This window comes from Bombina bombina, chromosome 4 (assembly GCF_027579735.1).
Source record: "Bombina bombina isolate aBomBom1 chromosome 4, aBomBom1.pri, whole genome shotgun sequence".
Lineage (NCBI taxonomy): Eukaryota > Metazoa > Chordata > Amphibia > Anura > Bombinatoridae > Bombina > Bombina bombina.
This window is the reverse complement of record NC_069502.1, coordinates 313,878,679-313,892,475: the sequence shown is the minus strand read 5'-3', so window position 1 is coordinate 313,892,475 and position 13,797 is coordinate 313,878,679. Positions and strand designations below refer to the sequence as shown.

At 42.0% G+C, this 13,797-nt stretch overlaps 1 protein-coding gene across 3 annotated transcripts in view; it reads right to left on the bottom strand.

The window, feature by feature from the left end:
- Nucleotides 1-13,797, bottom strand: part of RNF13 (ring finger protein 13) — a 691,540-nt gene that overhangs the window by 89,701 nt on the left and 588,042 nt on the right. For all 3 annotated transcript variants that reach the window (XM_053710032.1, XM_053710030.1, XM_053710031.1), the window contains one exon: nt 1,172-1,252. In XM_053710032.1, the coding sequence (XP_053566007.1) occupies nt 1,172-1,252 (81 nt within the window). The remainder of the gene's footprint in view (nt 1-1,171; nt 1,253-13,797) is intronic.

The window sequence follows — 13,797 nt, the reverse complement described above, 5'->3', positions numbered from 1 at the left end:
AGGAAAACCGGGCTCCAACCTGCTGCGGAGCGCATATCAACGTAGAATCTAGCACAAACTTACTTCACCACCTCCATAGGAGGCAAAGTTTGTAAAAACTGATTTGTGGGTGTGGTGAGGGGTGTATTTATAGGCATTTTAAGGTTTGGGAAACTTTGCCCCTCCTGGTAGGAATGTATATCCCATACGTCACTAGCTCATGGACTCTTGCTAATTACATGAAAGAAATAAAACTGGCACTTACCTCAATATTTATCTGTCCGGCAGCAGGACAGCTCACCTGGTTTGAGAGAATGCCATCCCTCCACATGGATGTGGAAATACATAAAGACTGAGTAAACTTACTCAGGCTATCTAAATAGGGCAGCAAAATGTTTTGGGAAAACGAAGTGAGGATTGTACCCCACACGTTCCCAATTGCTTAAAAGCCACCATTGGCCTACTGAAGAGACTGACATGGGCTAAGGCTAGACCCTTTAGAAATATCAGAATAAACCTACTCTGCTTTAAAATAAAAAAATCTTAATTGTAGATCAGACACCAAAACTTCACCTCCTCCTTGCACCGCAGGCAAAGAGAATGACTGGAGGTTATGGGTAAGGGAAGTGACATATATAGCAGCTTTGCTGTGGTGCTCTTTGCCTCCTCCTGCTGGCCAGGAGTGATATTCCCACTAGTAATTGATGATTCCGTGGACTCACCATATCTTGGGAAAGAAAACTCTCTCTGTATCTCCGGACTCTAACTCTCATCAACACATGACTACTTCAAGCTCCAGTCCTCTTCTTGAAGGGAAAATACCCATTAAAGGACTATCTTCTTTCTTCTAATACTTTCTCTGCCATCCTCTAGTGACGAAAGGCAAAAAATTACTGGGGGGGATGGGGGAAGTGGGAGGGATATTTAAGCCTTTGGCTGGGGTGTCTTTGCCTCCTCCTCGTGGCTAGGAAATGTATATCCCCAAAAGTAAGGAATGAAGTCATGGACTCTCCGTGCCTTTGGAAAGAAAAATGTATTTCATGATTCAGATAGAGAATACAATTTTACACAACTTTCCAATTTACATCTAACATCTAATTTGCTTCATTCTGTTGGTATACTTTGTTGAAGAAAGTATACCAACAGTTAGTTAATGCATTGGACGAAAATATGTTCCTATGGGTGATCTTACCGTGTGAGCAAGGAAGAATCCTGAGCTTGTCTCCTTCTTCATACTCATCCAGACAAACTGCACACACATCATATTCATCACCTGTAACAAAATCCAAATGGCGAATGTTAGCAAACACAAATTTAAAGGGCAGCATACAGACAGAAGATAAGAATTCTATAGAAATGCAACCGCTGATAACATTATATGCATATATTATTTTTTAATATATGCATATTTGAAATAAACAGTAATGCACTGCATTGCAAGATCTGCATACAAAATAAATGTTTTCTAGGAAAGACCTTTGCATTGTTTTGCTGTCTCAGAACCAGTGACACCCCTCTGAAAGCCCAGTTTATCGTAGCCCCTCTGTGTAGCCAACTGAGAACATATTAAAATGAACCCCAGGACTGATCAAGGGATGATTATGTAGAATATTATGCAGTCAATGTTCAGAAACCTTAAGATTCCACTTAAAGTGAAGGTCAATTTAGATGAATCGGTGCCCGGTTTTCAATAAACCTATTAAAAACAAGGGCACTTTAATTAATCAAAATTGACATTTCACTGTTTTCTTCAAAAACGTACCTTTTAATCCTGGCAGCCGCTCTAGCACTTCCTCCGCCTGTCGCAAGCCGTCTTTGCAGGTCCAAGATGACGAATCCGGCTTCCTCCAATCACGGCATTGCATCAGGCCCAGATTCCCCCAGGGGGGAAGCCGTGATTGGAGGAAGCCGGATTTGTAATTTCTGACGTCTGCAGAGGCTTCCGACGGCCGGGGGAATCGCTGGAGCGGCTGCCAGGATTAAAAGGTAAATTTTTGAAGAAAACAGTGAAATGTCAATTTTTATGAATTAAAGTGCTCTTGTTTTTAATAGGATTATTAAAAACCGGGCACTAATTCATCAAAATAGACCTTCACTTTAAAGGGACAGTAAAGTCATAAAACATTCATCTGTTGGTGCTCTACAAATAAACGATAATAATAATAATAATAATGATTTAGACAGAGCATACAATTTTAAACAACTTTCCCATTTACTTTATTATTTCATTTGATTCCTTCTCTTTTATCCTTTGCTGAAAGCGTTAACAAAGTAAGCTCAGGAGCATCAAAGAACCTAGGTTCTAGCTGGTGATTGGTGGCTGTGTATATATATATATATATATATATATACACACCGATTGTCATTTATCATTTGTCATTTACCCATGTGTTCAGTTAGAAACCAGTAGTGCATTGCTGCTCCTTCAACAAATGATACTAAGAGAATGAAACAAATTTCTTAATAGAAATAAACTGGAAGGTTTAAAATTGTATGTTCTACCTAAATCATGAAAGAAAAATTCTGGGTTTTATTTCCCTTTAAAGGAATATAAAACAGTCTGTTTCACTGTTGTAATAAGAAAGCACTACGCAGTGGGTTATTAATAATAAAAAAAAAAGTTTTTTACATTAACTTTTTTTGTGCAGGGTCCATTACCTCCTGTCACAAGGGGGCAGCGGTGGTTTCTACAGGAAGGTAAAGGAGTAGCTTTTACTTTGATGTGGTTGCTAGGAGACACCAGCTCTAGCTGTAGTCTGTGCATTGCCCATGCTCAGTAGGGGACTTTTGCTGCACAAATTAAGTGACAGTAGAAGTTCTGTAATTTCAGCTTTCGTATTTCACTAAAGGCAGTGGTTAGACTTAGAAATTCTAAGTGCTCATTTTGCAAGGAAACAAGAATGTTTTCTGGTTTTTTTTTTAACACAATTTGTTTCTTTTTAGGTCTACTTTGATTTAACATTTTATTTTTGGAGCAAATGGAACAATTTTCAAAGGTAATTTACAGGAAAATCTGGTGGAAAACGAGAAATAAATAAAATAGAAAACAAAATTAATACGCATAATTAGCCATTTTATTTTAGGGGTCATTTTGAGTTAAATGTCCCTTTAAGTGATTGAGCTTTGCATAAAACAATATATCACAAACCCTCATGACTGCATCATTAGCACATAGCACTGGTTATATGCACAAAACTAAAACAAGGCTGTGGAGTAAGCAGTCTTTGCACTACGCTTCTTGTGATCCATTACAGATGGGGAAGCAGAATTCTCAAATCATCTAAATATTTACACATGTGAAAGCAGCATGTGCTTTTATGTCTTTATACTGAGCAGCCTTCATTTTACCATACAAGGATAAATTAATTCCTTGGCTGCTCCTTACCAGTGACTAATTGCAGCATATGCTTTTCTTACATTCTGCAACATATTCTTTAATGAAACAATTGTGGTTATATTCCAACAGTAAACAGGGGGTAGCTGTGTCTTTCTAATTCAGCATCACTCCAGTAATGTAATCTTTTTTTATGGCTGCACAACAGACAGTCATGGTTTAAATTTATATTATAAGCCAGATATGAATTGCAAAAACAAATTAAGATGGAACCAGCCAATCACTATAAAAGGTGAAATATTGCAACTAACTTGATACAGCTATTGTTTAAAAGGAGCATGAAACCCCAAATTTTTCTTTCATGATTTAGGTAGAACATACAAATTTAAATAACTTTCTAATTATCTTCTATTATATCATTTGTTTCATTCTCTTGGTATCCTTTGTTGAAGGAGCAGCAATGCACTACTGGTTTCTAACCGAACACATGGGTGAGCCAATGACAATCGTTATATATATATGCAGCTACCAATCAGCAGCTAGAACCTAGGTTATTTGCTGCTCTTGAGCTTACCTAGATAAACCTATCAGCAAAGGATAACAAGAGAAGGAAGCAAATTAAATAATATAAGTAAATTATTAAGTTGTAGAAAATTGTATGCGCTGTCTAAATCATGAAGAGAAATTTTGGGTTTTATGTCTCTAAGTCAAAAAGTTTTATTTCCCCAAACTTTCTTGTAGGCTTGCAACACATATGATTAACCCATTCCTACACTCCAAACAGTTGAACTGATCATTACTAAATGTGGTATGTGGCTTTTTCTAAAAGGTAATCTGTGTAGAGCAAAAGACTGTACTCTGTATAAGATCCTATACTCTGTACCAGGGATCCTTCTTAAAGAACCTCTTGACCTAGGAATCTCATTACAGACAGACATATATGTTTGATGCAACTTAACCATAATAAGTAGGACATGCAGTATAGAATAGATACAAAATAGATAGGTTAAATTAAATGTTGCCCAAATGCTTAAAGGGACATGAAACCCAACATTTTTCTTTTATGATTCAGTCAGAACATGTGATTTTAAACAACTTTTCAATTTGTTTCTATTATCTAAATTGCTTCATTCTCTTGGTATCCTTAAAAAGCATATCTAGGTAGGCTCGGGAGCAGCAATGCATTACCTGGGGCTAGCTGCTGATTGCTGGCTGCACAAAAACATAAATTATGCTTACGCGATAATTTTCTTTTCTTCAGGTGAAAAGAGTCCACAGCTGCATTCATTACTTTTGGGAAATAAGAACCTGGCCACTAGGAGGAGGCAAAGACACCCCAGCCAAAGGCTTAAATACTCCTCCCACTCCCCTCATCCCCCAGTCATCCTGCAGAGGAACAAGGAACAGTAGAAGAGATATCAGGGTAAAAAAGTGCCAGAAGAACAAAAATAACAGCCGCCCCCCAAAAAAACACGGGCGGGGAGCTGTGGACTCTTTCCATCTGAAGAAAAGAAAATTATCAGGTAAACACAATTTATGTTTTTCTTCATAAATGGAAAAAGTCCACAGTTGCATTCATTACTTTTGGGAAAACAATACCCAAGCTATAGAGGACACTGAATGCTAAAATGGGAGGGTACAAAAGGCGGCCCACTCTGAGGGCTCCAATCCTGAAACCACAACCCCAGAAAAAATCCTGCTTCGTCCGAAGCCAGAAAAACATTTGAAAAAGAAACACAGCCCCCAAGGACACTGACCCCCAGATAGTCCACAAGCCGAACTAGAGCCCGCAAAACAGACGCAACTGAGCCAACACTCCTCCAGAGATACCATCGCCCAAAGGACAAACCTCAAACACACACCCCTTCATAGAAAGGGAGACAACGGAAAACTCCCAAAAAGGAGAGGCTATGGAGGATTAACAAGGAACCCCAGAAAACCTTAAAACAGGGTGCAATAAAATCCAAATAAAAATTGAAACCCAAAAAGCAAACCAGTGTCACAGGACCCCAAGTTGTCCTAAAACAAGGGAAAGGCAATGCCCAGACCCTGACAGCACTGAACCAAAAGGTAGGATCGGGAAACAAAAAAGCAAACTTCTCTGAAAAAAATCAGAGCAATTGCCTCGAACAAACGACTGAAACCATAGTCCCAAGGAACTCAGAATATCAACATATTCCAACCAACCCGTGCGATAACCCCAGAGAAGCAGCCTCTGAGTACCAAACAGCAGTCATACCAAGACAACTGAAAACAAAGGAAACACTTGCAGGCAAGTAAAAGGTAGCCGAAGATAGAGTAATATCCACCAACTAGTGGGTACACTCAGTATATCCAAAGCCGCAAGGCCAACACACGTAGCCGGGCAACAAGGAGCCCAGAACCTCAAAAAAAGGCTCTCCAGACCTCCACAAACCGAGGAGACACCACTCATCTCAGAACCTAGTCCACACTGGGCCAGCCCAAGCAACAGGACTAAAATACAGGGGAGAAGAAAAGGTCCCAACCACCAGCCCCCACAGAATAAAAAAGGGCAGACAGGATGATCCCAGACACCCCAACAGAGCTTGGAAGCCTTCCAAAAACACCTACAAACAGATACTTCCAAGGAAGATCCCCATAGAGATAGGTAGAAAAGACCAAAGTCTCATGATCTAGCCCAACACTCTATGGCAGACTCCACATAGCACCCACAACGGCACTCCAAAGGAGAACCTATAAAGATAAGCAGAACTATGAGGACCAGTATGAAACTGCAATATCACAGACAGAACAGAACAATCCCAGAAAGAGAATCACCCTTCTTACAGGACAACCTGTTCTACCCTCCTGCACACAGGATAGGGCAACATCTTCCAGAGAAAGAAAACCTCACCTCTAAGGAAGCAAAACAACCCACCTCAAGGGAAGGGCACAGACAGGAGGGCGCACAAGCTCACAAGGCCAAGATGTAAGTAAAGCCGAACAAAAATAATCCAGGAGCCCCTGAGGAATATGAAAGAGGAACTCACCAAAAGGAAAGCACACTCTCAAGAACAAGGCAGGCCGCACGGAGCCCAAGCACACAGAGCTCCTGGCCCAGCTGCTAGTAGCACAACTAGCCAGACCATAAGAATAGTCCACGTTCCCTAGAGAATAAGGGTTTCCGGATCAGACATAGAAATATAAAAATTTCCTAAAAGAAGCCCGAGCCCCAGAATTGTATAGACAAACAATACCCCAGGGAACACCATCTCCCGTCTGAAGAAAAATCAGACTATACCGGGAATTAAGACCAACCCATAGAACAGGTTGAAGACTCACACAAGAAATCCCACCCAAGGGGAAAAGAGCACCCGTTGCGGGAATGTCCAACTCCAAAGAGCAATATGGCAATAAGTCCAACAGGCTACAATACCCACACTTCCATAACCGAGGGGAAAACGTCAAGAACAAAGTCACCCGAAGATCGAATCAGTAAGGTTAGGCCTCAATCTCCTCCGAGTACAAACGCCGTGGACAACATCCAAGGAAGTGTCCCAATAAGGAACACAAACCCCCAGAAAAAGGAGTTTGCAGGGCCCTCTCATATGACGGCTTCAACCACAAAGGAGAAAAAAGGACCCAGACTAGAGATCTCGATCCTAAGGAAGAGTCCCCCCAAAAAAAAGGAACAAGTCCAATAGCCTTGGGAAAGCAAGGCCATCCAAAACGGCGGCAAAGAGGTCCAAAACCTCCAATCCTCAACCCACGTGGGGAAGGAAAACCCTAAAATCTCGAAGACTCGGAACCTACGGAGTGTGACGGAGTGAATCTCCACCGATTTCCAAATGACCAGCTTGGAATCGATGAGGACCAGTCCCCCATGCCCCACGGACCCGCTTAGTTGAAATTTGTAAAAACAAGATAATAAACAAAATCAAACAGTAGTGCCAGCACTCTGCGCCAAAACCGGACCAGCCAGATATATGTATGCCACGTGACCGAATTTTAAACCTCAAGCCATAAGGAGCTGAACCTCAGCCCTTACTTGAAATACACACCCCCAGTAAGGGAGATAAACAACAGAGGACTAACGTGTCCCCAGAACAACTTCCGTTGAAGTAACCAGTGCGATCATGAAATCGCGAGTATCGATTCCAGAGAGTAAATCCCAAAAGTAATATTAAACAAAACAAATTTAATAAAAGACATCATAACCGGAGTAAAAAGAAGAAAAGGCAACCCATAAACTAACGCCCAATGACAACAGGCATACCCGCAGAACCAGCCCAACGGAACCTTGCCGACCAAACTCAGATAGGAAAAGATACTCAAATCAGATTATAAAGAGATTACTTCATCCCCCTATAATTAATTCTGAGAGCTATTTGGAGAGGAAGACCCAGAACCTCTATATCCATTAAGGATGGGATCCTCCAACAACGCCAGAATGTGCTGAAGCAGAACACGAAGGTGCGCCAGTCTGTACCGAAAAGCACAGCACACCTCCACTGGAGCCTCAGGACCAGACGCTCCCCTGGATAAGTGAACCGGCCATCCCATGCCTAGGGAACCCGGGTTGACAGAACACGAACACAATCATAAGCAAACATCTGGAAGCTGCAGATGTGTCAATGCCATAAGAATTTGAACATGAAAACGTGCCGCCACCTCCGGAGGGAACAAAGCGCCGTCCAGGGAAGGATAAGCATAATCTGAGTATCCTGCACTTGTAGCAATAGTAAGTGGTAGGGAACTCGCCACTCGAGAGACGGAACTCCCAGAGGCGGATAGCTCAGCGACCCCTCGATTCCACGGTCCCGAGGGAATTGGGCCCACTAGAACGGCCATCGGAACATAAATGACCATCATGCGTCATCTGGGCCGGTTCATATTCATCACAAGAAAAGTAAATTTATGCTTACCTGATAAATTAATTTCTTCTACGATATGACGAGTCCACGGATTTCATCCTTACTTGTGGGATATATTCCTCCTGCTAACATAAAGTGGCAAAGAGCACCACAGCAGATCTGTATATATAGCTCCTCCCTTCCCTCCACCTCCAGTCATTCGACCGAAGTTAGGAAGAGAAAGGAAAAGCCAAAGGTGCAGAGGTGACTGAAGTTTATAAAAAATATAATATAATTTAAATCTGTCTTAAAAATGACAGGGTGGGCCGTGGACTCGTCATATCGTAGAAGAAATTAATTCATCAGGTAAGCATAAATTTACTTTTCTTCTACAAGATACGACGAGTCCACGGATTTAATCCTTACTTGTGCGATACAATACCAAAGCTACAGGAAATGGATGAAAAGGGAGGGACAAGACAGGGACCTAAACGGAAGGCACCACTGTTTGAAGAACCTTTCTCCCAAAACCAGCCTCAGAATAACCAAAAGTATCAAATTTGGAAAAAGTGTGAAGAGACGACCAAGTCGCAGCCTTGCAAATCTATTCAACAGAAGCATCGTTTTTAAATGCCCATGAGGAAGCCACAGCCCTAGTAGAATGAGCCGTAATTTCCTGATTAATATTCTTATTAGAGACAACCTTAGGAAGAAAACCAGGTTTGGTACGTAAAACCACCTTATCAGAATGGAAGATAAGATAAGGCGAATCACATTGTAATGCCGAAAGCTCAGAAATTCTACAAGCTGAAGAAATAGCAACAAAAAACAAAACTTTCCAAGATAACAACTTAACATCTATGGAATGCATGGGTTCAAACGGAACCCCTTGAAGAACATTAAGAACTAAATTCAAACTCCAGGGTGGAGCAATCAGTCTAAATACAGGCTTAATTCTGGTTAGAGCCTGACAAAAAGACTGAAGTCTGGAACATCTGCCAAACGTTTGTGTAGCAAAATTGACAAAGCAGAAATTTGTCCCTTTAAGGAACTCGCTGATAAACCTTTCTCCAATCCTTGGAGAAAAGACAGAATCCTGGAAATCCGAACTTTACTCCATGAGTAGCACTTGGATTCACACCAAAAAAGATATTTACGCCATATCTTATGATAGATCTTTCTGGTGACAGGCTTATGTGCCTGAATCAAAAGTATCGATGACCGAATCAGATAAACCCCGCTTAGATAAAATCAAGCGTTCAATCTCCAAGCAGTCAGCTGCAGAGAAACTAGATTTGGATGTTGGAAAGGACCTTGAATGAGAAGGTCCTGTCTCACTGAAAGTTTCCATGGAGGCAAAGAGGACATGTCCACTAGATCTGCATACCAGGTCCTGCGTGGCCACCCAGGCGCGATTAAAATTACTGAAGCTCTCTCCTGTTTGATCCGAGCAATCACCCAGGGAAGGAGAGGAAAGGGTGGAAACACATAAGCTAGGTTGAACCACCAAGGCACTGCCAAGGCATCTATCAGTTCGGCCTGAGGATCCCTCGACCTGGATCCGTATCTTGGCATTCTGTCGAGAAGCCATCAGATCCAATTCTGGTCTGCCCCATCTGCAAATACCTCCGGATGGAGTTCCCACTTCCCCGGATGAAAAGTCTGTCGGCTTAAAAAGTCAGCTTCCCAGTTGTCCACTCCTGGGATGTAGATTGCTGATAGATAACAAGAGTGGGCCTCTGCCCATCGAATTATCTTTGATACTTCTATCATCGCTAAGGATCTCCTTGTTCCTCCCTGATGATTGATGTAAGCCACAGTCGTGATGTTGTCCGACTGGAATCTGATGAATTTGGCCGAAGCCAACTGAGGCCACGTCTGAAGCGCATTGAATACTGCTCTCAATTCCAGAATATTGACTGGAAGTAGAGTCCATACACCCTGAGCCTTCAGGGAATTCCAGACTGCACCCCAGCCTAGTAGACTGGCGTGCGTTGTCACTATCACCCACGAGGGTCTGCGGAAACACGTCCCTTGGGACAGATGATCCGGCGACAACCACCAAAGAAGAGAGTTTCTGGTCTCTTGGTCCAGATTTATCGGAGGAGATAAATTTGCATAGTCCCCATTCCACTGTCCGAGCATGCACAGTTGCAGTGGTCTGAGATGAAACCGAGCAAACGGAATGATGCCTATTGCAGCCACCATAAATCCAATTACCTCCATACACTGAGCCACTGATGGCTGAGGATTGGACTGAAGGGCTCGGCATGTATTTAGAATCTTTGACTTTCTGACCTCCGTCTCTGTCTCACCTTCCATCCGTGAGTTCTCAGAAAGGACAACACTGTGTCTGTATGAGACTTTGTTAGATGATAAGTCGATGCCTGAATCAAAATATTGTCCAGATAAGGCGCCACTGCTATGACCCACGGCCTGAGAACCGCCAGAAGGGACCCTAGAACCTTCGTGAAGATCCTGGGTGCTGTGGCCAACCTGAAGAGCCACAAACTGAAAATGTTTGTCCAGGAAGGCAAACCTTAGATACTGATGATGATCCTTGTGGATAGGAATATGAAGGTATGCATCCTTCAAGTCCACGGTAGTCATATATTGACCCTCCTGGATCATTGGTAAAATTGTTCGGATAGTCTCCATCATGAAAGATGGGACTCTGAGAAACTTGTTTAGACTCTTGAGATCTAAAATAGGTCTGAACGTTCCATCTTTTTTGGGAACCATGAAAAGATTTGAGTAAAACCCCTGTCCCTGTTCTAATCTTGGAATGGGACAAATTACTCCCATAGTAGAGAGGTCTTTTACACAACGTAAGAACGCTTCTCTTTTTATCTGGTCTACAGACAATCGTGAAAGAAGAAATCTCCCTCTTGGGAGAAAAACTTTTGAATTCCAGTTGATACCCGTGGGTCACGATTTCTAGTGCCCAGGGATCCTGAAAATCTCTTGCCCAAGCCTGGGCAAAGAGAGAAAGTCTGCCCCCTACTAGATCCGGTCCCGGATCAGGGGCCGCCCCTTCATGCTGTTTTGGTAGCCTGGTTGGGTCTCCAGACGGACTTGGCCTGAGCAAAATTCCCTTCCTGTTTTGTGGAGGAAGAGGAAGAAGAGGGTACTCCTTTAAAGTTCCGAAAGGAACGAAAATTATTTTGTTTACCCCTCATCTTAACAGACTTATCCTGAGGTAGAAGATGACCTTTACCTCCAGTAATGTCAGAAATGTTTTCCTTCAACTCAGGCCCGAATAGGGTCTTACCCTTGAAAGGAATAGCCAAGAGCTTTGAGTTAGATGACAAATCAGCAGACCACGATTTTAACCATAACGCTCTACGCGCTAAAATGGCAAATCCTGCATTTTTAGCCGCCAACTTAGCAATTTGAAAGGCGGCATCTGTGATAAAAGAATTAGCTAGCTTGAGAGCCTTAATTCTATCTAAAATATCCTCTAAAGGGGTCTCAATCTTAAGAGACTCTTCTAAGGCATCAAACCGGAAAGCTGCTGCAGTAGTAACTGGAACAATGCAGGCTGTCGGTTGTAAAAGGAAACCCTGATGAATAAATAATTTCTTTAGAAGACCCTCTAATTTCTTATCCACAGGGTTCTTTGAAAGCACAGCTGTCCTCAATAGGAATAGTTGTACGCTTAGACAGGATAGATATAGCTCCCTCTACCTTAGGGACATTCTGCCAAGAGTCCCGAATGGTGTCTGATATGGGATACATTTTCTTAAAATTAGGAGGAGGAGAGAACGGTATACCCGGTCTGTCCCACTCCTTGATAATCTCCGAGATTGGGAACCGGAAAAACATCAGTGTAAGTGGGAACTTCCAGATATTTGTCCATTTTACACAATTTCTCTGGTGGTACCATAATAGGGTCACAGTCTTCCAGAGTCGCTAAGACCTCCCGAAGTAACAGGCGGAGGTGTTCCAGCTTAAATTTAAAGGACATGACGCCTGAATCTGTCTGAGGTAACACTTCCCGATTCCGAAAGTTCTCCCTCAGACAAAAGTTCCCTGACCCCCAACTCATATCCCTGTGAGGGCACATCGGAAATAGTCAATAAAGCATCAGAGGACTCAGTATTCACATTGATTCCTGTCCTACTGTGTTTACCCTGTAACACTGGTAACTTAGATAAAACCTCTGTAAGGGTAGTTGACATAACTGCAGCCATATCCTGCAGAGTAAAAGAAGAGGTTGAGGAACTCAGCGTCGCTTGGGTGGGCGTTAAAGGTTGTGACACTTGGAGAGAATTTGGCGGCATATCTTGATTCTCCTCAGACTGAGAATCATCTTTAGGCACACTTTCTTTCCATAAAATATGCTTTTTACATTGTAAGGCCCTTTCAGTACAAGAGGTACACAAAGTAAGAGGGGGTTCCACAATGGCCTCTAAACACATAGAACAAGGAGTTTCCTCAAGTTCAGATATGTTAAACAGACTAGCAATAGCCACAATAGTTGTTTTTTAACCTTATTTATTGATTCAAAGACTTTTCAGAAAAAAAGTACTGCACCTTTAAATAATAAAAGCGCAACAATTTTTCTGTACTGCATCAAAAACGATTTTTTAGCACTAAAAATTATACTAAACAGTTCAAATTAGCCAAAAATTATTGCATAATTTGAGAAAAAAGCTAAATCACCTTTTAAAGAGTCTTTTTATTTGTAACTAAACTTTAAAAAACGATAACAGCCCCTGCATATGCCCCCAGGGTACTCAAGTTTGATTCAATAATAATCCGGTGACTGAAATTCAACTTTTAGGCCCCACCAGAGCTAGTGCCTGCTGCCTTCTAGTGAGGATAAAACTGCGCATCTGAGCGCGCGAAATAGGCCCCGCCCACCATGGGCGTCGCATTAACTGTCTCCATAACCGCATGGGAAGCGGTTTTAATAATATATACACATATTATTATGCCAAATATTAACTATAGAAAGTGTCACAGCTGCCTCTCCCAGTGTCAAGCCCCTATTGAGTTACCTAACCGTAGTAATCGATATGTATAAAACAGTAATTTCAGTAACACCATAATCCATATAGGTCTACTGCTTACCCCTTCCCTTGCAGGGAATAATGTCAGCCAGTTCTGATATAACAAGTCTCCTCAGAAATAAAAGACTGAACATACCTCAATGCTGCTTGTAGCATGACACCGTTCCCCACACTGAAGATTTTTCTTGCACTACCTTCAGAAGCTCTGTGGGAACCAGAATGTATCTTAGTAACGTCTGCTAAGATCATCAACCTCAGGGCAGAAAAAAGATCTCTTCATTCCTCTTGGGAATCCAGACTGACGATTTCTCCCTGAGGAAAATAGTATTCACCGGTACCATTTTAAAATAAAAAAAATTCTTGATTGAAGAATCTAAAACACCTCACTTTACCTCTTCCTATTACTAACACAGGCAAAGAGAATGACTGGAGGTGGAGGGAAGGGATGAGCTATATATACAGCTCTGCTGTGGTGCTCTTTGCCACTTCCTGTTAGCAGGAAGATAAATCCCACAAGTAAGGATGAAATCCGTGGACTCGTCATATCTTGTAGAAGAAATAGAATCTGAATCAGAGACTACTTGAATCTCAACACCAGAGTCCCCCATAGCTGGGAATGAATACAAAAAGTTTGGACTAATTAGACAAATCAACC